The sequence below is a fragment of the Haemaphysalis longicornis genome, unplaced genomic scaffold (assembly GCF_048455015.1).
Source record: "Haemaphysalis longicornis isolate Haplotype H1 unplaced genomic scaffold, Haemaphysalis longicornis Haplotype H1 scaffold_2, whole genome shotgun sequence".
In the NCBI taxonomy this organism is placed as follows: Eukaryota; Metazoa; Arthropoda; class Arachnida; order Ixodida; family Ixodidae; genus Haemaphysalis; species Haemaphysalis longicornis.
In genome coordinates, this window is record NW_027526295.1 from 146,019,320 (window position 1) to 146,044,505 (window position 25,186).

Consider the following 25,186-nt stretch of genomic DNA (forward strand, 5'->3'; position numbering starts at 1 on the left):
GGAGCAGAAATGAAACCTTCACGCTACTTTCCCATGTTAGGACCCGTCCCAGCCAAACTAAAAATTCGAATACTGTCGGGCGGCACTACAGCGTTGCCTTTAGAGGTAGATTAGATAATCGTCAGAATGCACTCTATACTGTGCAAGAAATAAAGAGATGTGTATGACGACACAGCTCAATGGGGGCTTACTTGCATTGCAGAGACTCCGATCGGGGCACATCTTCATCTTGCTCTCCGAATGCGCTGAAGCGAGAAGCAAACCAGGGAACAGAAGGAATCTAGGATTTATCAGCATGCTGTTCCGGTAGGCTTGTGCAGCTTAGGATGACCGGGGAAATGTTCGCGAATGATGATGATGGTGACGGCATGATTATGATGACGATTATGACACTCGAGAAACCTGAAATTTGCCCCATGAAGGAAAGAATACTCAGGATAGGCCCCTAGCATCTCAATGCGTTGCAAAAAGTGTGGAGGAAGTGACGTCATTTTTGTTGGGCCTATGGACAGCGTTGCCTAGTTTTTTACGGCTGCCGCGGCTACATCTAGCCAAATGCCACGGACAATTTTTTGCGGCGCTTTGACTCTGGCTGCCTCGCTACGCTTGCAACGCAGCGTAGTCGCTACGGCAAACGTTTTTAGATTAGGTCAGTTTGAAAACTCCGTTGAAGGCGGCCCAAACTCGTATCCCGGCAGCAGCGGCGCTGGCGTCACCTGGAGATCGGCGGAGCGCGCAGCCGCCGCCGCCGGCTGCTGCCGGCAAAAGCCTCCCCGCTCAGTGTTGGCGAGAGCCACAGTCTGTGCTTTGCTTGCTGTGCGTTTCTTCGTTGTGAATCGAAGCGAAATTCTTGGCAGCTCAGACGTAGTGCACAAAGACTGCCGTGCTGTACGGACCCAAACACTCCTCCCGTCGTCTACGTTCGCTTTCGCGAGCCGCTCGTACCACGAAGGTATTATCAAACAGGAAACAGCAGAGGAGAATAGGGAAGAGTGCTGGGCTCAATGGGCCCATCGACATGGCGGGCGCGGCTTCACAAATGTAACGTCAGGACCTCTCCTAACCTTTTCTTTCCTCCATGAATTTGCCCAAATGAAGTGATCTGGCATGCGTATAGATCCGGGACGATCCGGCACCACTAAGAAATACTGCACTTGCGATTTCCGACATTCCGTGTTCTTGTAGGTACAAGCTTTGCCCTTCTAGCCCCATTTAAAGCATTGTAAAACGGGGTTATACGCACCTAAACCATCCTTATTGTTACGATACGACAATTATTTGCGTCTACAAAGCGTAGAACGGATGTAACGTAGAAATGTCGACAAAAAATTTATCGGGTGTGGCCAAAAATATCGCTAGAAGTACTGAGGCTCCCACCCCGGCCTGTGAGAGTCAGAACATGCGACTTAACAACGCGGCCACAATGCCTAAGCGGGAGTGTCTAAAGCAATACAGTAGATGCCGCGACCTACAACAACGTGCTGGGCTTTCACCCGCGTGGGAACTGAATGTAGCTATCGATCGAAGGTTGTGGACGTAGATGAACTGGTAAAAAAATTAAAAGAAAACAAAAAGGAACGAAAATGACAGAAAATAGGTTCGTTTCTCAAAATAAAAAACGAATTTTCCTAATGATTTTATTCCCCTTTACCGTCTAACCGGCCAGACACAGAAATACAAGCATGAATTGCAGGGCGCTTACTTCACTTTAGACGATTTCGCGCTGTTCACCAGGAACCCGGATGTAACGAGAATGGAGGTAGACGTGCTGAAGGCATTCAGAGAGCGCGCGTTGGGTCTGTGGTTCATATTCGAGCTATCAATTTCCAATGAGCTCCAGCTCCTAGACTTGAGGTTACGGTTCCAGGAGGAACATAACGTGCTGGCTTTATAAACCCCGCTGGGGGAAGCCCCTGCTAAAAAATGGTCTGGTCATTTAAGACAGTGCGCAACGCTATTAACGCGTCGTCCATCCGGTCCGCACTATGCAAGTCCTGCTACCACACAGTTGGTGAGAGCTTCGAGGGCCAGCTGGTTAGGTTAAGGAAGGCTAGGTACCCGTAGCGCAAGATATCTTGGGCATGTGATAAGCTTCAGAGAAGCCTTAAGGTCGTGCGTAGTAACGAATGCACGGATCACGATACGGAGGTGGAAGGTAGGCGAGGTTCCTCTCCCGTACGTCCATTAACTGTCTCATCGCGGTTCGGTGCCCAATTACTCTCTTCGGCCCTGTTTAGGCTCAATAAGATGTGTCCGATGGTGGACAAGCGGCTTCGTCCGAGGACAGTCGGTGGTCGGGACGGCGAGTGGGTTGTTTCGCATAGGAAAACGCCTATGGAATGTGTTACGACGATACCCTTTACATCCTCGTGCCCCTAAGGTGCACAGGGATGATATGCCCCTCTCATGCGGTAGTTTCTACGTGGGACAAACTGGCAGGTGCTTAATCGCCCGGTTGAAAGAACACATGTCATGTCGCACGTTGTCGCACGTTGTCGCATCACTGTCGCACGTACCTGCCGCGTTGGCTCAGTGGCTCAGTTGTTGTGCTGCTGAGCACAGGGACACGGGTTCGATTCCCGGCCTGCGGCGGTGGCTTTGCTAGTAGAGGCGAAAAGCAAAAATGCCCCTGTATTCGAGATTTCGGTGGACCTTAAAGATCCCCATGCGGTCAAAATAATCCCGAGCCTTCCACTACCGCGCGCCTCATCGCCTGTGTAGCGTCGGCGCGTTAATCCCTACAATCAATAAATCAATTGTCGCACCTGTAGACTACTATCCGAAGTTCAGAGACGCAACATGCCTGTACCGCAACAGAGATGCGCAGGCTCATGAGATAGTGGAAACTTTCCGTATGGGTGTTCGGGGGCCAGCCGCCGATAGGGCTCACTGAGATAAAAACAAGATATCTTGGCGCCTCGGGGTCGTGCACGCTGTGATCATCAGAGGAGACAGTGTCGAATATTCATGTTTGTGGCTTCTTCGTGTATGGGTTACTGGTTAATCTGGTTTTGCTGTTTCCCACGCTCTATAGATATATTCATTTTAATTTCAATTAAACGTAGTTGATAGTCTGCGCCTGTGTCGCACGTTTCTTCTTCTGTTTTGTGCATGTTTTGGCGCAGTTTTTTACAATGAACCAGTACCAAATAGCTCAGTTTGTCCTTCTTTTTAGTCAAGCGGGATCAGCGAAGCTCACCTCAAATACTATATAAGTGCTAACGGGAACGGGTTATAAGGGAAATTTAGGTTAATTAAGTTTGTCAGCACCGTGTCAACTGGGGTGGTAGCGTGGGGCTGCCAGAATTTACGTGTCACATAAATAATGCAATATGTGTCCATTATGAAATCGTAACCACAACTTAACTAAACTTGGATTGCAAGTACCTCGAGATTATTCGCCGTATAATTGATCCGGAGTGACACGTGACTCGGAACCTATACGGTTGGAACCTACCCCACTTGAACAGGAACAAAATTACCAGTTAATCGCTGCGTTGATGCCTACGTACGGCTTGTATAAGTAATGCTGCTGCCAGGAAGGGCCTGGGTAATAAGAAGGATGTGTTCTTCAAGCTCGTGTTGCCTAGCGATATCCCGTTCCAAAAAGATACATACCAGGCACCTCCGCTGTGATGAAATTGGTTAATAAACGTGTTGATTCGCTGCGCCCGAGTCATAAACCCACCTAAAGGACACAAAACCACTTTTATTTGCGAAAATAACGTGCGGTATTGAGTTAAGAGAACCATTCACGATGACAAAATCCAGGGTCCTGAATATTTGCATTGCTTGAGCTCGAACCCGAGGAGTTCGTTAAAACACGCATGATGCGGGGAGAAGAGTGGATTTGTTGCGGCAGCCACAAGCAAGCCACACTCAACAAAGCTGTAGACGGAGCCGGGTGAGCATAGGAAATTCCTGTCTTACACCCACATCGGAACGGAACTTGCGGCGGTGGCTCAGTGGCTAAGGCGTTGTGCTGCTGAGCACGATGTCGCGGGTTCGATTCCCGGCAACGGCGGCCGCTGTTATGATGGAGGCGAAAAGCAAAAAACGCTTGTGTGTACGAGATTTCGGTCCACGTTAAAGATCCCCAGGCGGTCAAAATTATTCCGGAGCCCTCCACTACGGCGTGCCTCATCGCCTGCTTTGCGATGGCGCGTTAAGCCCTACAATCAATCAATTATTAATCGCAGCCGCTTGTTGGCCACTCTACTAATGGGGTGGACCAATTAAGTGTGTCACAATCTTCTGTATCCTGCGCAGTTGTGCGCTTAAGTGCCTCTGTATGGCAACGTCAAGGAGCCGATGCGCATGACCTGGCGGTACGTCTTCCTCTAATACTATAATTGAGGTGTTTGGTGTGCCTTGCACTGATCTTCCTCTCCCACGTTTGCCTCGTGCAAGAGTTGAGATCCCTCAAGCACAAATAAATGTCCAGGGCCCTCTTGGTATTACGTAGTTGTATCAATAGATTCCTACAGTGCTTACCCGTGCTCTCGTGGCGAATTTCTTGTTGTTCAGATGCATAGAGAGCACAGCGAATTGCTTCGACGTCATTAGGGTTCTTAGGCAAGAAGGTATTGGCGAGGTGTAATAGTCTGGAAAACTTGAATGAGCCTTGCAAGGTGCATCTATTGTGCACCTTTAACTTGCCCCAACGCCGTACAGTTCGTGAGGGAGCTGATAGGGTTGTTCTAATTGCTCTTCTTTCATGACTTATTTTGTAGACCATCACACCGTGACCTACGTTGTGTAATACCACTAGCGCTTCGTCCTCTGCCTCCCCGACGTCTCTGGCAGGGAAGTGAACTGCGCTTCTGACCAGTGAGATGATGTCCTCATCTATCAGTGCGCCACACACCACAGCCGTCATCTCCGCATTGACATCGTCTGGAAAGTATACAACTTCCAAAGAAGCCTAATGGAGGTACCAGTTTTTTTTTACCCGAATCTACTGGTTTTCTCCGTTCTTTTCTTCGTTTTGCAGGCGGCGATGTCTCACGTGCAGGCCACGAGTTCGGTTCGTTGGCCGTTTGTCAGGGCCAAGCCGCCGCCTTGTGGCGTGTACTTGAATTATCCCTGGCAGAACCAGCTCGCTCTCAGATTAGCGGGATTTTTATAGATAAGCCGCTATGAAGGCCTGGCCGGAGCAAATTGTGCAGTTCGAGTAGTCCAGAAATTTTAACGAGACTTCGGTGTAAGCCAACGTTAAGTTCATACTTATTTGAAAACCGTGTGCTCATCAAAGGTACCCGGATACTATTATGTTACATTTATTTATATCTTTCTTCAGATTTGTTCTATGAAAATCCCCCGCTTCTCGATGTTACAAATCATTATGAGGCTAAGGCAAATACAAGGGCCGATACCTGTTCTAACTCAGTTCGCCATTTTTGCGTTAATACGCTGCTGCTGTTGCCCGGATGGTATATTGCATCAACGCTCGTACTCTAATCTACAGATATAGCCCCACTTGGTTTCACACTTTAGTGCCCTTTAGTAGCAACTGGCCATTACAATTCAAAATGCACAGGCGCGGACTCGGGTTTCATAACAAGCAACTTCAGTTCATCGTGATATTTGTTTCTACTTTTGAAATCATATTAATTACGAAACTTCATTAAGATGTGCTTTACCGTGTGTGGGTGTGGTGCCTTGGTTTTACGCAGCTTGCCGGGGACTTTAAGCGAAGTTTTGTGTATTGTCACAGACGACAGTTTTGTGCAGTTTGGGAAAGGAAAAGGTGCTTTTATTTATTTTAACACCATATTGTGAAAAAGAGATGACTTGTTTCTAGTGCAAACTAGGCAAGTTCATTTGGCCCTTCGCCAATGCTCTGAGCGAATTCTCATAATGATAAACATGTTTTTTTTTCTTTCTGTAAGACGCCGTCATGTAATGAGAACATTGACATTCTTATTCTCCTCAGCGGCAGGCTAGGACGTGCCCAATCGTCATGTCTACTGAACAATAAAAAAACACCGCCTGACTTTTATTGAAGGATCACTCAAGAACGACAATGTAGTTCGAAAGAGATATGTTTGCCGCACAGAAAAAAGGGTGTTCAAACGGTACTTTTTTTTCACAAACTAAAGCAAATTATTTTTCTATTCAATCTTCAGTAAGTCTGGTCAGGATAATGTCTGTGTTTAAATGACGGCGGCTTTTCTCTTATAGACTTGCCCTCTGGGTACTATGTTTGCGAGTAACACCATCACAATTTTTTTGTCAAGTGCTAATCAGATATGCATAGGATCGGGGCGTCAAGCGCGCAACATTTTCCGCAAATGTGCTCGCACGGGAAAACAAAAATAAAATCCCTATCACTTAGGTTTAAATTATTCCGCATAGAGTTCGTAGAGGAATAGTTTCTAGTCTTTTTCGCTGTCTTCAGCCATCGCGCCAGCAAAACACCAAGTATTGTAATTCTTTCTAGCCGTTCTTCCTTCGTCCGATCGTTCCCATAACTAAACTTGCCGTCACTGCGATGGCAGCGAGTGTCGATTGATTGATTGAAGACACGTTTATTCCATTTTCTTGCGCTTGCGCGCTGCTATGGATAGATGGGTCGGTAGGGGATTGGTAGGGTAGGGGAAGTGGGAAAGGATAATGCCGCCATTCACTGCGTCAGCGGCCTGGACGCAACACTATGGTCGCCTGGAGTCATAGCCACCGTACTGTCCTGCGCGTCGCTACAAAGCCGGTCGCCAACGACTGGTGCTGCGGGGTCCAACAGAAAAAGCAGCAGGGCGCGCCACAAGCTAGTAGCGTACCCAGCAGGAGCTTTTGGTGGCGGACAGGACCAGGACTGAAGAGACGTGGGCCATGGTCCAAGTCGCACGTTGGTGATGGCACGGTACCGAGGAATACTGTAGCGGGGGCAGTCCCACACTAGATGTTGTAGGTCTGCCCTGGTATGGCAAGTGCTGCAGGTGCTCGGGACACTGGGAGCGGCCCCACGGCGATGAAAACGGTGGAGCAAAAACGGCGTGAGCAGTGTTCCCGTCTGAATCCGTCGGATGATCACAGTTTCCCGCCGGGAGAACTCACGGGAAGGAACTGCAGGGATCTGGAGGGGGTTGGCCATGGCTACGAGGTAAGCTGTCCGGCGCGTTTGACTAAGCTGCCGTTCAGCCGTGGGATCGGCTTCTTCTTGAGGGACGGGCAAGGACCTCGTAGCCACGAGTGGGGAGGGGCTCCGAGCTAGCACGGAGAGTAAATGTGCGCGTGCTAGTCGGTGCACTTTCTCATTTCCAGGGATGCCGCAGTGTGCTGGAACCCAGTGAAGTGTGAAGCCGTTACCCGATGCCCGGAGTTTCATAACGTTGCGGCGAATGACTTCGGTGACGGGGCTGGTGAACTGCACATTGGCACAGGCTCGATACGCTGCCTGTGAGTCTGTGTACACATGGTGATGTACAGGTGAGCTTGTTAGGTCTTCCTGGAGAGCTGCGTCGAGATAGTCACAGATAGCTTGCAGTTCAGCTTGTGTGCTGTGGGCCGGAGTGACACCGACGTGGTGACGGCGACCTTGAAGTCCAGTAGTTTCGTTGAACCAGGCTGTGGCGTACACAATGTGCGAGTCTACCGTAGTGGGCATGGCCACGTCCGTGTAGATGACACGCTCGTGCCTAAATGCCGCCTGTGTGGAGCGCGCGTGACGTTTCGCATGGGCTGCTCTTCGACCGCCGTGATGAGGTCCCATGTGGACGGGTAGTGGCTTGCCATCTGTAATGGTAATGTACTCCCACGGAGGCGTGCGTCGCGGGAGTAATGGTAGACCACTAGTGTTATAGCCCAAACGGCGAAGGGTGTCACGGCCAGCCTCTGTCGAACGAAGCCGGACTTCTTGCGTGTGCCGGTGCGTGTCTGTAATCTCGGACAAGTCATTAATAAGGCTGCAGCTCTTCAGCGCTTCGAGGCGGGTGTAGCGGGGAAGCCCCGTGACAATTCGTCGTGCTTCGTTGAGCAGCCTTTCGAGTGCAAGCTTCTGGGTGCGATTGACCGGGTGGTAAGGAAGTCCGTAGACAATACGCGAGACTAGCAATGCTTGCACAATCTGCCGCATCTCCCTTTCCTTGACACCTCTCGTACGGTTTGAAATACGTCTGAGAACGTGAAGAATTTGCTTGCACGTCTTTAATGTCCTTTGGAACCAGGTAGAGGCGGTACAGTTATCGTCCAGGTGCATGCCCAGAATTCTGATCGACTGTTTTCTTGAAATCTCTTGGCTTCCAATGCGCAATCTGTATGCCTCCTTCTCCGCCTGTTTCACCGCTGTACGCCTGCCCCCGTGAATGACCACGAATTCGGTCTTATCTGGTGCAATAGTGAGGCCGACATCGCACATGTGATCATGTATGATGTCCAGAGCCTGTTGGAGCGTGGCCTCTTGTTCACCGACGGAACCCTGGTGCGTCCACACGGTGACGTCGTCGGCATAAATGGCGTATTTAAGCCCAGCTACCGCTTCCAGCTTGCACGGGAGGCCGTGCATGGCAATGTTGAACAGGGTAGGCGCAATAACTGAGCCTTGAGGCACTCCGACGTTGTTGTGATAAATAGCACTAGTCGTCTGGCCTATGTGGACCTGATAGGTGCGGTCTTGCAAGAAGGCTGCGATGAAGTTATAAAGCCTCCCGCGTATGCGGAGCTCTCGGGTCTTGGTCAGCACGGTGTGATGCGGAACCGAATCGAAAGCCTTCCTGATGTCAACGGCGACCACGGCACGAGGCTGGTTAGAGTACTTGTCAAGCACGTCTTCTCGAAGGCGAAGTAGCACGTCTTGAGTAGACAGTCCAGATCGAAATCCATACTGCGTTGGTGGCAACAGCTGGCGCTCCTCCAGATACCAGATTAATCGTGTATTTACCATGCTCTCCATAATTTTGCACACGCACGATGTTAAGGAGATTGGTCGAAGGTTGGACAGAGAAAGAGGTGGCTTGCCTGGCTTCGGGATGGGTTTTACGATTGAGAACTTCCAGGTCTCAGGTATCTCGCCACTGTCCCAGATGTGGTTTAGTTCATCAAGAAGGGCTTGCTTGTGGCTATCCGGTAGGTTTCGCAGGTGAGCAACGCATACTTTGTCGGCCCCTAGCATGCTGTGAGTGTTCGCTCGTTCGAGGGCATGGTGTAATTCTGTCATTGTGAAGGGGACGTTGTAAGCTTCCTCGTCGGCAGATGTATCGTCCCGATTGTAGGTAGTTGCAGAAGGGTGAGACGTCTGAGGGAAAAAGGCGGCGGCAGCTTCTTCGGCCAGCTCGTTTGCGCTCAAACCTCCGCGAAGTGCGACTCGTGCGGCACTGTTGTTCGTTTTACGCTGTCCAAGAAGAGATCGGAGAAAAGCCCAGACTTTCGAAGTGTGCGTGTGCCCATTTATGGTCTCGCACACATCCATCCAACGCTCGGTGGCTAATGCGTTAGTGTGACTCTCGATTTTCTTCTGAACCTCGAGAAGGCGTCGCTTGAGATGTGGCGCACGACCAGACTTTTTGTATTGACGGAAAATTCGCAACCGGCGGTTCCACAGCGTCACCAAGTGTCTGTCTGGCTCCGGGTGATCTGGAGGGACGCGCAATTTCTTGGTAGATTGTTCTTTCGCTATGCACAGCTGGTCTGTGAGATTTAGAATTCCGGCGGCTGGTGGCTCTTCCATTAAAATGCACCGATACTTGTCCCAGTGCGTAATGTACGCCGTCTTCGCGTAAGACCCAGCGCTAGTTCGTTGTGGGCGTTGTCCGCCAGTGCGGAGATGGATTAGAATGGGCAGGTGGTCACTCCCTAACGTATCCTCGTAGGTTTCCCACCGGGCCAGCTTCGGATGCGACACCCACGAGAGATCCGGCGTTGCGTCAGCTTGCTTTTGTGTTTGGCCTAATCGAGTGTGCGTCAGTGGTGCGTTTAGCAACGTCAGGCCGTATGCCGTCGCGTCTGCCATGATGTGCTTGCCCCGGGCGCTGGTCTTCTCGTAACCCCAAGCAACATGCTGAGTGTTAAAATCGCCGCACATAACTGTAACGTCCTTCGGGTACAGCTTCTGGAAGTGCTGGACGAAGCTGAGGTCTATGTGCGATAATTGCGATTTCTTACGCGCGCCTTCTGGACATGTATACACAGAAAACACCAAAATTGTTCGGTGTGGTGATATTTCGACTCGACACCCCGCTACTTCGGTGAAAGCGTTGCACCACGGTTGAGTGTCGAGTTCTACGTGCGTAAACCCCCTGTGGATGAACAGTGCCGCTTTGACAGGTTGTGTGGCATCGTCGCGGGGTGCATATCCTTCGTATGACGGGATCCTCACGAGTGGTCCGTTAACCTCCTGAAGTGCAATAATAGCTGGAGTGTTTCTTCCCTGAATTAACTGAAATCTGTCGATGAAGTCCGCTTTCCTCCTCCTAAAAGACCGGCAGTTCCACTGTAATACGGTCGTCCACGGATGGTAACCCGTGAAGTTGAAGCCATTATTGTGTGTCATGATGGGTGGCTTTAGGACGCACTGCGGCTGCCGAAGGTGTAGCAAGGGAGCAGGCTTGCAAGGGGAGGATTCCCGCAATTACCAGTTTGTCCAGGATTGTTCGCACACACGTCTCGACGATATGGTCTGTTGTGACCTGGCCTTGCAGCGAAGCTTGCACCACGCTGGGTGGCGAGATCACCATGGGTGTCGCGGCGCGCTCCGCGCGACTGCTCCGTAGGCGTGCCTGGAGCTCCTTGCGCCGCGCAGCTTTCTCAGCAATGCGGGCGTTGACTTCTGCCAGTGCCCGTTCCATCTCACGCCAAATTTCTTGTACCTGGTTATGCAAGTCTCGCTCCTCTTCTCGGAGAGCCGCGATCATAGCTCCTAGATCGTCGTCTGTTGCAGGAGTCAAAGCGGGTGAATCTTGAGTGGAGGACGGTTGTACCGATCGTTGGATAGGAGGCATGATTGACGCGGTGGCAGTAGCATACGTGACCTTTTTATTGGTTGACTCTTTAGCGATTTGCGATCCGGGAGAAGCGGCGGCCCTGTCCAATTGTGAAGCAGCGGGGGCACCAACACTACGGCTCCTGCTGCGGCTGGGACTGGTTTCGGAGAGTGGCATGAAGCGATTGCCGTGGTTCCAACTGGACGAGCGACGCCTGCTTCTACGTCGATTGCGACTACGCGAGCGGCGATCTTTTGCCCGCTCCTTGCTTCGTTCTTCAAATCGGCGACGCGAGGGGCACTCGGCGTCAGTACCTAGGTGTCCAGACTGCTTGCAGTTTCGGCAGTATGGTGTCTGATCCATGCACTGGACATCAGCAGAGTGCTGCCTTCCGCATTTGGCACAGGTGCTAGGGTGCGGGCAAATGTCTTTCTTGTGTCCAAGGCCTTGACAATTGTGGCAAACCAAACTGCGCGCCTCGTACGTGGAAACCTTCGTGAGTACACTCCAGTACCTGATCGTCCGTGGCGGTCTGGTTCCCTCGAACGTCACGAGGCAGGCTCCTCGCTTCCCCATCAGCCGTGCGGCAATGATGTGGTGGCTCTCCGAGTACAGGGCTCTTCTTAGGGACTCCGCCGTCTCCGACGGGTCAACTCGATAGATGACACCACGACACATGCCCTTTCCAGGGGTTTGGTGTGCAGTAATCGGAATCGTTTGGTTCGGCGATATTCGGATGGACGTGAGTCGCAAGAGGCCTTTGGCGTGCTGGGCGTCGTAAGTCTCGATTGTCACTGTATTCGATGCGCTGTTCGTGCGGATGGCTACGTGATGCTGAAGCTCTGACGGTGGAGCAGTTGCCATAACCGTAGTGTGAAGCAGACGCTGTGAAACGCTCGCCAGCGCAACACGCGTTGTTGGTCGAAGGGTGATTAGGTAGCTTGGAAGCTTAGAGCGAGGAATTTCTTCCGTCGGCGCTCCAGGCTCCGCCTTCCTCGCGAATCGTGGGCGACGCTTTGGTCCCTGGATAGTCCACAGGCCGAACCGTTCGTCATTATCCTGCGCTGACGGGTCTCTTGCCGACCATTCAGCCTGGTAGTCCGAGACCCGGGTGCGGTCAATGGGGCTCCTGGAGTGATGCGGTGATCTCGAAGCGAAAGAGGAGTCGGTGTCGGTGTCTTCTATTTCCATGAAGTGTCCTGCACTTCTGCGTGCGCGATGGTGCGTTGCTCGGCTTTTGCGGCGTTCTTCCCGTTGGTGATCAAGCAGGGTGTCTCGGTCGTTGGGGCTTCCTTTTCTGCGGCGCTCTCGAGAGCGCGCGCGAGGGCCGCGCAAAGCATCTCGGCCTGAGTAGTCATCCAGTGTCCTGCGGGTCTTCTCGCCTGGTTCTATCGCATAGCAAGAAACAGGCGCGATAAGCGATTCCGGAGCGCTGGTCGTTGCATCAGACGCTGGAGCGCCGACCGTCACCGACTGAGCTGGCGGGGAAGCACGAGCGCCGGGGTCGATGACGCCGGCAGCCGCAGGTTGAGCTGGCGGTGATGCACGTGCACCGTGCTCCGCCATGCCGGCGCTCCGAAGAGCTCCCGGCGTTAGGCTTATGCAAACGGCACAGTTCGAACGAGGTTCACTCTGTATAGGGCACGAAGTACTGACCGTGTCTCACTTCACCAGAGAGAGCGCTTCCGTTGGCGATCCCGACGGTGTAGGTTGTGTCGCAGTTCTTGGCGTGGTGTCGACGTTCGCAGAGGTAAAGCAGACAGCCGAAAGCATACACAGCCGTTCCCTCTGGCCACCTAGCGGCCGTCCCAGCGAGTGTCGCGGTACCTCGTGCAATCGTTAATTGATGGAGACCCGTAGAGCGGACAAGTTTGGACAGGTCACTTGCCTTCTTACGTTGACGTCAAAACTTTGTTACAAATCACTCTAGTTTGTCACCGCTATACAGCCAATAATATATCTTGTGCTTTGTAGCTACAAAACTGCACATATTATGTCACATGTTTTTGAGGGATATGTTAAAGAACAACATTGGCGATTTGTGAAAGCCAAAAAAACTCCAAGATGGCGTTTTTATATTGGTTGAAAAATTAGAGCGAAATTTCCGACTTACATGCAATGCAAAGTATTTTTTCAAATAAAGCATTTATTCTACATAAACTAGGATTCGGACGAAAAATGAAAAATTATGGTTGAACAATACTAAGAAATTGAACTCCCTCGCTTGCCGCGAGATGCAAAAATAACAGGACCTCGCGTTCTGGCAATTTCTGAAGATAGGCCATGCTTGTCATTTTAATTCTAAAAAAGTTCGTTTCCTAGACAAAAAAAATTAACTTAACTCTAAAAATATGCATAGCCTCCAGAGTTAAAAGCCTTCGGCGATAAGAGCAATAGTTCGTGTTTTACAGAGGTAAAGTTTTTAATTTTGAGTGTTCCGTCCAACGTGCATGTGACGCAACGTCGTCTTTGCGATGTTCTTAGAAAGGGAAAGCGTCTTTCTGCAAAATACCTTCTGATAACTTATAAGTTGTGTCAAGGAGCTATATATAAATTTTTCGTTGAAATAAAAATTACGAGAGGACACACTTGTCCCATATCTCTAGGAAATACTCCAAACTATAGTCCCTAGGACGATATAAGGGCTGGACGAGAAAACTGCTGGCCGTAGCCACCAGGCCAGCAGTTTAACTGGTTTACACTTAATATGCTTATTCAGTTTTTAAACTTAATATGCTTATGAACTGCTGCACCGACGACAAACTACGTGAGAAAAAGCGGGCGATATCACGCATTCATAACAATCTCTGCAAAACGCGCGCGCCCTTTGACATCGTGGTCCGTCGCTTAGGCGGAGTGATACCGTACGTGAGATATTGCCGCTCTAAACTTGTTTCCGAGTACAGTAGAGTTTAGAAAACATTATTGTATTTCTATCTTTTGTTTAACAACGCACAACAAGAGAAAGAAAGAGAGAGAGAGAGAGAGAAAGTAAATGTTTATTGAAAAGGAGAAGAAGTCGGCCTGAGAAATTGATCTTGGGCCTCCTACTTCCCTTTTGGGTGAGGGTACTGGCGGCAGAAAGACGAAGGAATGAATATGGGAGGTATGGGAAATGGCAATGAAAGCAGCAAATGAACTATGGACAAGCAGTAAAACCAATAAACGTCTCACATACAACTGAGTCAGATGACTACCGTTCACTTTTCAGCATATGACTATCGTCCATGAAAAAGAAAAAAAAAACTACTGAGACATTATTTCGCAGTCTGTTACATTTTGTCGCAACCTAGAGCCGAGAATACAGAGAGGAGTCGCCAAGAAATGTAAGCAGGGCTTTAACGGCTAGGCTTTGTTTCCTCTTGTCAGGCCACGTGCCTAAAATCTTTTGTTTGGACTGAGGGCGAGTGTCCAAGCGTAGTAATGCTGTCTCAAGGTTCTTTCGCTCATACTTTGGACAAGCGCTAAGCAAATGTGCGACAGTCTCAGGGCAACCGCACAGAAGGCAGTCCGGGCTGACCTCTCGTCCGATTGTGTGAAGATACTAACGAGTCAATGCTACTCCAAGACGCAGCCTGTGCAGCAATGTCTCTTGACTTCGGCGAAGACGAGGAGCATGACTGAGCCAGAACTTGCGCTCTGGATCGATCTTGCGAAGACGTTCATGTCGATTCTGCGGGTGCGACAGATGCAGCTTGTTTACGTGCTCGGCAGAGCATCGCGTTAGCATCCTGCCTTGTGTGTGATCAGTATAGACAGGAGAGTTCCATTGTGGTGTGCATGCTGTGCTTCTGCATCCGCCAACGCATTTCCAGCGATGCCACAGTGACTTGGTATCCACTGAACCACTACCGTGTGGCCGATTTCATTGAACTCTTAAATCAAGATAGCGACATCAGTGGTCAGGTGATTGTATGCGCCTCGCTTTATTGGTTTGCTGGTTTGCAGTCACAAAAGATAACCCACTGCTGTGGCCTTTCACAAGAAATTGTGCGGAGCGCTTCGCGTAAAGCGACCAGTTTGCTGCGGTATACAACGCCCAGTGAGCAATCTTAAAACGTTGGGTCAGGTTCTTCCCAGGCATAACCACTGCCGCTGCCGACGAAGACGCCGTGGCCGAGTCGTCAACAAACACATGCGACGCCTCCCCGTACATTTCACTGATGTAAAATATAAAAAGTTGTCTTAAGACCGAAGACGCTATGTGGGACTTTTTACCGATTTCAGGAATCGACAACCGCACCTGTAGATTAGGTACCACCCATAGAGGCACTTCTGATGTTTTGGCGACAGCAAATCCGACGGGCATGAAATGTTACTGCATCGAAATACTTCGGGAGTAGTTTGAACTCGGCCGGTCCCTGTAAACACTCTATAGTGGATGACACTCAAGCGCGTCCTGTAGCTAGTCAGCTTGTACGGCCAAGGAAGCCTTAATTTTTGCTTTTAGTTTCAGTTCACAAATTTACCCTGAAGCAATTATTAGAAACAATTCGCACTTCCCTTAAAAGTTACTCCAAGCCTATCAACTACTATTTTCACAAGCCACCTCTCATACATAATTGTTTCGCATCATTTCTTGAGTCTTTTGTACTGTTACAATAGCTATCCTCTTTACAAAATACCACATCATGCTCGGTATTGAACCGTTAGGCTTTCGCCTGTGTTCTGGCACACAGGTATATTCAAAGGAGAACTCTAATTACCAGCGGTATATTTGGTAATAGAACGTAGCATAACGAAATTCTTTTGGCAGCATCAAAAATACTTCATATCAACTAGATTGTTTCGTAACCCAAAGTAATTTGTCTACAGTCACCGGTTGTAGGATTTGGGTAACTTTTAGCTGCAAGAGCGAAATGTTTCACAATATTACAAGCACCAGTATAAAAGTCCGGCGCAGTAGTCCGGCACTGACTAGGCATGCGGGCGACTTTAGCTGCAAGTGAAAAATGCTTGACATTATGACGCGGACGAAAATAGTTCATCTTGGGATGTCCTATCACTTTTTAAAGGCCAAAAGGGGCTTCAACACACTTATGGTAGACAACCACTGGAGTATGCAACTACAAACTGAAAGTGGAAAGATATATCCAGAAACAAGCAAGGCTTGGCTTATTTTGAAGGATGGATTACCTGTGCTCTACGAGTTATGAAAAGTGACAATCGGGTCTTCGGAGGTATAGTCCCTCGCCGACACGCAGAAGAGCAAGGTTGTGGTTTCGGCTCGTCCAGAGTAGTCGGAGTGAGACCTAACATCATAAACTGAGAGACGATGGTTCATATTGCCTGCGGACTGCAGAAAGTGTGATATTTTATTTGTACAGCCTTGCATACCGCGCACGCAAACTGCGGTAGTATACGCGTCCAAAATTGGTGTGCATCCCTTTTGGCATTTCGTCACCAGGAATATCGCATTTATGTGCTTGTGAGCCGTGATAACGGGTTGAAATACGTGATAGATTACAATGTTCGTGGTACGTTAAAGAGAAAGGCCGCAAAGGATGTTGATCTTGCCTTGTAAACAGCGCTTGGTCGTGCCGTTTCGTTGTAAATAGGCAATCATTACTTCCATTTACGGATCTGTTAAAGTTCGCAAGTTCGCTTGCTAAGAAATACCGTGTCGATTTCAAGTTAATTTCTTCTGAAAACATTGTATAGGCTCCGATTTTGTATTCTTGTTCGGTTAAATGTTATTTGCAAGTAGGATGTTATTGCCCAAAAAGCCGCGGCCACATACACACCAAACACAACCGAGGAAAGTTGCGAATACTTAAACTTTTACAAGACCCTAGCTCTACGGCAAAACGACGACATCAGTGCGTCAAACAGAAAGGTAACGCAAAAAAAAAACACAACGTTCGTGCGAGAGACAAAACGAAAACTAAGGTTTGCGTCACGACGTAACAAAAATGGCGTAACTCTAACATTCTCCACGACTGTGTTCCGCACTTTAGCCATGGTGGCTAAAGAATTAAACAGCATTGCTTGATACACCACACACCAGCCTTGCACCACAGTGTGGTCGCGAGGTCTGCTTATCAAAGTAAGAAAAAAAGGAGGGAAAATGAAGAAAAGACAGTAATTTTTTTCTCTCGTGTCCGCAAAGGGTTGACAGCTGAAACTCGGCCGCAGGGCAATGGATATAAAAGTGTGCTGTCCATCCTGTAGGCAGATAGTACACCTTCCTCTTCACCACAGCACTGCGGGTAAATACCAGCGGATTCCTCAAGCCAACGTCGCTACTACAGGCCCCTAAACCTACGAAAATGTTTGCAAAGGTGAGGTTAATCCGATCACAAACTACAAAATAGAAATTCCGCAATGTCATTTAAGTAAAAGCGGTATAGTGCATGTATAAAGCCTTACATATTGTTGCTCTCAACGTTGAGTGGGCCTGCCTTTTGAGGAAGCCCGGATATAAAGCGACAATTCGTTCCAAGAGTAGGTATGCAGGGGACAGCACTTCAGATATGAGCTAGAGCTAGCTCAATCGCACCCCGTTTGCGTGGTATTTCGTTCATACATGCCATCCTAACTAGTACTAGTAGTAGTAGTAGTAGTACAGCAGTAGTACTAGCAGTAATACCATTATTATATTATTATTAGCAGCTCCAGGCGCACCTGTCTTCTGTGAGTATTGCGCCGTTATTCTGAAGACCGCTCAGAATTAGGTACGACTCGTATGCTTACTTCTGTGTCTGTGTCGATGACCAGAGCTTTCGACGCCTGAGAGGCATGTGGCCTGAGGACTGCCTCGTTAAGTCGTTTCGAGGCAAGCTCTATCCTAACATGATTCTTTCTCCGGACCCAATGCGGCGAGAAGACAAAAAAGGAAGCTAGGCTGGATAAATTATATCAAAATGCTCGCGGTTTGCGAACAAAAGCTTCGGAGTTCTTTGCAAATGTTCTGTCTTGTTCATACTCTATCATTTTTATATCTCAAAGTTGGCTTTGCGTCATTTCTGCCGCTCACTACTTCCCTCTAAATTACCAAGTATTCCGTGCTGATTGAAATTCTGCTGCTTTGAAGCAAAGAGGTGGGGTGTTGTGATGGCTTTTGACAAGTCACTGCATTGTATTCGGCGTGAGGAGCTCCAGACGACGAGGGAATCAATGTGGCTTGACGTGCGCCTCCACGGAGGCAGAAAGCTCTTTGTCGGAGCGTTTTATGTGCCGCCTGAAGCTACCCGTCCAGTGTTTGATTGTGTCGTCTCATCCATCGAGCATGCATCAACCGCCAACAGTAATCACAACCTGCTTGTTATAGATGACATTAAACTACCGGGCATTCATTGAGACAACGCAACGTCTTCTCACTATAATTATTACATGGAGCAAAAGTTCAGCATAATACTTGTTTTCCATGTTTTTACTTCTTTACAGCAGCTTAATCGTACTAAGCAGCTTATTTTCATGAGAGAATATTTTAGACCTCTGCTACACTGGCATACCAAATGTGCAAGTTTTAGATGCTGACATCTCTCTCGTTCATCCCGATAAGTTTCATCCCATTCCCAGACTTCTCATTTCCGCACCTTTATGCGTACAGCGTCGTATAGCTCCATCCCCAGGCTCTACTCCTACCCATTATTGCTTTTGGCGGGGTGATTAGGAGGGATTATACAAATAACTTTCCTCTGCAGATTGGGAGTCTGTTTTGACCCACTCTGATATTGATGCGCATGTCAGAGACTTCAAAGAAATTTTAAAGCGGGGTATGGGCCAGTACATCCCCAAAAACAGAAATTCTCGTTCGAAATTTCCATATTGGTTCTCACATGAACTGCGAACTGCCCCGAAAATGAAAGAATGCGCACGTAACAAGGCATGCGGCACTTGGCTCCATACGTGGAAACAGGAGCTTCGTATACACCGTTCTGCATGTAAAAAGCTCTACAACAGAGACTATAGTGCCTAACTTGAGTCTGTAGAGATAAGTGCGACGCATGAGCCTTCTAAAGTTTGGAAGTACATCCACTGCCATTCAAATACCTCCGATAACGACCTTCCCGTGGTTGACTCATCTGGAAATGAGTTACCTGGCGTAGCCAATTCTTTTGCGTTCCGCTTTGGCAACACTTTTGGACCCCCCAAAGATGGCGAGACATCTCAGGTAATTAGCAGTAAGCGCGGGGAAAGTTCAGTTCTTTTTGATCAAAAGCTTGTTTTTTATAGCCTCAAATGCATGAAGCCTTCTCTGTCTTCATTCCCTGACGGTGGTCTGGCAGCCGTACTTACAACTTTTCAAGATATCCTAGTTCATAGTTTAACATATATTTTGAATAACTGTTTAATGACCAACACTTGTTCTGCTTCATGGAAAATATCTAGGATATATCCTATCTTCAAGCCAGGCTACACAGCAGATTCAACCAACTACCAGCCGATTTCAGTCCTTTGTGCCGCGCCCAAACTTTTTGATTCCGCGTTACATACAGCATTTTCTTCATGCGTCAAAAATGCGTTGTTACCAAATCATCATAACTTCACAACTGGGTGGTCAACGACCAGTAATCTCGCTTCGTTTATGACACATGCATCCAAAGCAGTCACAGACCGCGGCCAGATTGATGCAGTTTACAGTGATCGAAGCAAGGCTTTCGACCTTGCCACTCACCCACTGTTGCTCAAAATGCTTTTGGTCAGCGGTGTTGACGCTCCTTTAGTTGCCTTCTTAGGCAGCTATCTCCTCAATAGACGCTGTTATGTTACTGAAAATGGTCAAACATCCATCGTGTACAGTCGTACCAGCGGTGTACCTCAGGGATCCCTGTTGGGCCCTCTTCTGTTCTCTCTTTTTATTAACAACGTACCCGCCGCTATTAGGAGCTCATTTTTCCTCTCGTATGCTGACAAAATGTTTGATTGCCCTGAGGACTGCATCGAACGTCAACATGACATCTCATCTTTCGCGAGCTGGACTTCTGAGCAAGGCCTAATTCTGAACCCATCAAAGACCAAAGTTATCACCAGCGGCGGAAAAAAACACCCCGTCTAATTTTTTTACACTTTTAATAAAACCCGCCTTTCAAAAGTTTCGTAGGTTAGAGACCTTGGGGTACTTTTTGACAGTTCCCTCATATTCACTCCCCACATCAGGCAGATGGTCGGTCGGGCACTCCGTCTTTGGGTATCGTGTGCAGGTTCATCAGAGATTTCACCTGTCCTGTTCCTTTTTTAAACCTTTATTCGTCGATTTTCCTGCCCCAATTGCAATAGTCATCCGTCGTTTGGTATGTAACCTGTAAGTCGAACCATCAGTATCTTGAAAGGGTGCAGAAAAAATTCCTATCAATATAAACACCGGCTTTGACGCAGTTTGGCTTCTACCTCTTGTCTACATCAGCTACCTATTTATTATAAGCTTCTTTCACCAAGTTATCGGCGTGATCGAGCTGATCTTCTCTTTCTTCACAAACCACTCCACGGAGTGATTTCCTTCCCAGAACTTTTGTCGCATCTTGTGCTCCGAGCTCCGCAGAAGTGCACACGGGCGGCCAATTCATTCTATACTGGCGCAACTGGTAGTCGTCACTCCCCTGTCCACAGACTGCAAAGCCTGTACAATTCATTTGGTGAGAAATCGGATGGGTTCAATGATTCCAGGAGATTATCGTGTAGGGCTGAGCATTGCTGTTTGTAGCTAACGGTATATGCCCTTACTCCGGCCACATATTCTCGTTACGCAACGTACGTTTATCTGCTCGTGATGTTACCCACTACTGCGTACACTTCAATTTCCTGTTTGTATAAGCTTTTATGCTTACTTCACGATCTCTTATTTGTTTGAGTGTTCACTTACCCAGTATATTATTTGTGTCGAACTATTCCGTCAATTATGTGTCATATCATTGTTATTACCTTTCTGTGTGCTTGTATTAGTGTAGCGTATTTTTAGTGATCCGTATGTGTCATATCATCGCAAGTTTTTTTCTTAGTTTTGTTTGTGTACCAGCACTAAAACGCCACCGTCGTGTAGTAGTAGTAGTAATAACAGTAATTGACATAAGTTTGAGGGTAGGGAAATTACTCTAAAGGTGAAGGTTTTTTTCTTCGCTGTTTATCAAACAAGAAAAAATAGTCTGGTGTTTAGTTACTATATGGAATAAAATGGAGAAATAAAGAATGAATTTGTTGAACAGAGCCTAACTCCACGAGCCAGAAGTATACCCTCAGCATGTTGTCAGAAACTGAGAAGCAAATCTGTAAAGTATCGCACGTATTACCGGTGCAGGAGCCGTTCAAGTTCCAGGTAGAGCTAACAGATAAGGTACAAAAGCCCTGGCTGCTACCCCTACAGAGTTTGTATTAACAGCGTTTCAAAATGTATGGTGAAATGAAAAGACCACACGAAATTTCGTTAGACTTTAACAGCAAACTACCAAGAAGAACATATTCTTAAGCTACTGCATTCTTCAATATAAATTTCAGAGCTATACAAGGAGGGCTCTACGGCATAGGGTCAATTCTGGCAACAAAATCTGCTTTGCATTTTTGAAACGGCAGTTACACGAAGCACTGACTGCCGTCGAGTTAGCTTCCACCCGCTTTTTGCGTTTGTGTTTCTTGAAGACTTTTTTGATCCCCCAGGAGTATATCAGTGACTGTCCTGCTCCTTTGCACAGATTATAATAGAGTATCCTTGGTTTTTTTTTTAATTTTTGCTATGCGTGTTCACATTGCCTGCTTCATAAAAGAGAGCGACCAACTTTTAGGACGATGATTGTGTTCTAGCTGGAATAGCTTCGTTGTGACCACTGAGCGGAGTCGCAAACCCATCAGGTTGACTTAATTCGTGTTGGTCGAGTCCAAGCCCGTTTAACTTGTCTTCCATTTGCAGACTCAACTGCTCCTCTGGTGCATGGTTGCGACCGTCTTTGCTCTCGACCACCATCATCCCGTTTCTGAACCCGGCTACCGAGGGGCTGGCTACGCCGGGTACACAGGTCCTGCTTCAAGGAGCCCATATGGGTCGTACGCCGACTACGCCTCTGTACGTGACGTCGTACTGCCTTTAGGCTCACACCTGTATCACAACCCTGCGACTGTCACTGAACACATATTCCTTTAAATAATGGGTACAATTCACAGTATCATTCTCTCTACTAGTCTCATTCTCTCTACTCTACAAAGGGCTACTAGTGCGTAGGAGAAAACGGCATTAAGAAACTGCGAGTAAATTTGAAAGAGCAGGCAGCTCAGTAAAAGCTCTGTGAATCCCAACCTTCACTAATGTTACTGTAAACTCGTGGTTAGCAATTAGCAGACGTACTTCGGAGCTGATGGCGCAAGCGATATTCTCTTAGCCTTTTATAAGAATGTGGGTATTATAGAAGCCGTTCTTACAAGCCCGCTGACGCTTGATAAATCCGTCCTCAGGCCCCTTTGTGATGCGCCCCAGAATCGCATTTCGTCCGATACGTAAAAAACGGCAACAGTATTTCGCCACTTCTATGACATTATTTTTATAAATCTACAGGAATAATCAATCGACCAGTACTTCGGTAAAAGCCTGCTGGTCCATTGTGTTGAAAATTTATTCGCCGCACAAGCCTAGTAAAAAAAGGCCAAATTTACGCCTCCGCACCGCAAACTGCATTCTCGAAATTTGTTTCAATTCCTCCGGAAAAGCAACCCCGCGATTTCTTCTTTTCCAGCCCCCCGAGCCGTACAATTTCGGCTACGACACGGCGGACGAGTTCGGCAACCGGCAATTCCGCAGCGAGCAAGGTGACACTAGTAACCGGAAGACAGGCTCGTACGGCTACCGGGACGTGAACGGCCTCTACCGGCGAGTCAACTACGTTGCCGACGCCAACGGATTCCGGGCCACCGTGGACACCAACGAACCGGGCACGGCGCCCGGTGCCAGCGCCGACGCAGTCTTCAACGCGGCGCCAGTCGTCCCTCCAGTTCCGTCGGGAGGCCCCCTCGCATACGGCGCCGGAGCAGCGGTGCCTTACAACGGCTACGCCGGCAACGAGAGATACGGATACGGCGCGTTTGGGCGTGCTGGTGGTGTCTACGGCTCCATTCCGTACGGCGGCTATGGCGGTTTCTCTGGAAGCCCGGCCCTTGGTGGTTACACCAACGGTTACGGCCTTTCGGTCCTTGCAGCTGGTAGCTACACGCCTGGTAGCTACGGTGTTCCACGCGAATACAACGGCCTGACTTCCGGTCCGTATGGCTACCGCCGCCGGTAATAGTCTTTGCTACAGGGGAAAATAAAAGCTCGTACGTGTATTTGCTGTTGTTGGTCATAATCTTTGCATATCTGCCCGCGCAAGTAAAACAAGAGTCCTGAATAATGTGGAGTTTTCTTCGTCGCTATAAGAATAAAAATAAGTTGTCCTAACGTGCACAGCCGGAAGACCACTAGTGTGGTAATACATGCGACTAAAGGATAGTCTTAGTTGTGAGATGAGCTACGAAATGGCATCCCGAAACTATTTCTACAAGTGTGTGTCGTGCAATAACTCCAGGGCAACAGCCGCCCATTTATTATGTGATTGTGAAGTGCGACCAGACGAAGCTTCAACCAGGATCGACCTTCCGTCGTGGTTACAAGACGCCATACGCAGTTACGACAAGGACATTCAACTCTCAGCCGTCCAGCAGGTCCTAACGGCTCTCGAACGGCAGCACCGGTAAGAAAGCTCCGGGCCGACGCCCTCCCTTCGGGGACAAGGGTGTCCACCCCCGCAGTGAGTAGAGAAAGTGTTGCTTAGTAGAATACCACCAGGATCGACGAGTGGCTACCTCCGGGCGTAGTGGAGACATTACGCCTGTTGCGGGCGATCATTAAAGTCTCTTTCGCTTCACTTCACTCCCTTTTTTTTTCTAACGAAATGATAAAGAGGGCCATTATGACGGCTGGTGGCGGGTGAAGACGTATAGACTCAGGGACATCCAACACACGCCCCACTATTTTGCTGCTCTATCACGTAAAGGGCAAATCAGAGGAAGCCAATGACGGTTATTCAGGACGTGAATCGTGCTCTAGCATCTTAAAGCAGGCAATGAAGCGTCACACGAGCCATTGCTGTACCAACATCCACCGCTGCATCCTGGAGGTTGATTTGAGATCTCATTCACAATACATTGTAAGTACTGAGCCGCTTCATGCTTAGTCAAGAGGTGCTATGAGTATGAAGATGCACCGTGGTGGGCCTACAGTCATGAACTGAAGTTCAGTGACCAACAAAGAGTGTTTCAAGGAACGTCAGAGGTAGATAACAACGACGCGCAAAACAATGTCTTGGCCGCAAGTGGAAAGAATTCTGAGTTTTCATTCCTGCCTAAGCAAAATTCTGCTCTTGCGAATACAATTTTGCTCACAAATTGCTCAACGCAGTCGATGAAACAACCAACTTTGATGCATGAGGCTCATAGATGGCAACGGAAGTATAGAGAGCACAATGTCTTCTGTTTTTCAAACAAATTCGTTCCAATTCAGGCTGTGAAGGTGGTTAGAAAGCAAAGCTTTAAACGACACCTCCAACAATTGCCCAAGCGACGTCACTTGAATTCCCATACGTGGCTCTACAAAGAGTGAAGACAGAGATTCTGCCAGCGGTTACCTGGAATTCGCGGGGGCGGCGTCCCGAAAGCAGCAGCGCCGGGCACGGCCGCGCTAGAGCGGCGGACGCCGCCGTTGTAGCCCGGCCGTGCGTCGGCGGAAAGGAAACGGACAGGAGCGTCTTTCGAAGGGTGAGACAGCGGAACCTAGCCATCCTGATTTGCTAGCTCGTGGCTACACCACCACGCGAAACAAACGCAGACACCGAAACAGATTGGCATTTGAGCTTACTGATTCCCATTTATACCGATTTAAACTAGTTAGTTTAGTAAGTTTGAGAATTGCGAGAAAGCTGAGGGAGCTTTTATAATCGCTGTTTACCAGATCCAGTTGCTGCTTTCGCCTTTTGTGATACTTTCTAAAACACAACCGAACTGGTATTTACAAATTAAGAAAACGGTGTCCCATACGTGACAAGCAGTGCGCAAAAGGTAGCGTTTCTCTAGCGGTCAGATGTCTGTATGCGGTCTCAACATTTTGTTTTCCCGCCCTGTAAACCAATCCTTAACGTACCTTTGCCGTACGCCCACTTTCTTCCGTCGAATCCGGGGTACCGACCAGGTGCTATCAAAAAATTTAATCAATCCGTGCGAAGACAGCGCACAATGGACGCCAGGCAGCGCCAAAACAGGCCCAAAACAATTGCCGCTAAAGCAGACGATAAAGCCGTCCCGTTGATGCGCCAGCA

General features: G+C 48.6%; 1 protein-coding gene across 1 annotated transcript; it reads left to right on the plus strand.

The window, feature by feature from the left end:
- The first annotated feature begins 17,185 nt into the window (after positions 1–17,185).
- Positions 17,186–23,122, plus strand: LOC144168340 (uncharacterized). Its single transcript, XM_077697346.1, has 3 exons — positions 17,186–17,197; positions 21,760–21,912; positions 22,577–23,122. Exons 1-3 carry the CDS (start codon positions 17,186–17,188, stop codon positions 23,120–23,122), a joined length of 711 nt encoding a protein of 236 aa, XP_077553472.1.
- Positions 23,123–25,186: the final 2,064 nt, after the last annotated feature.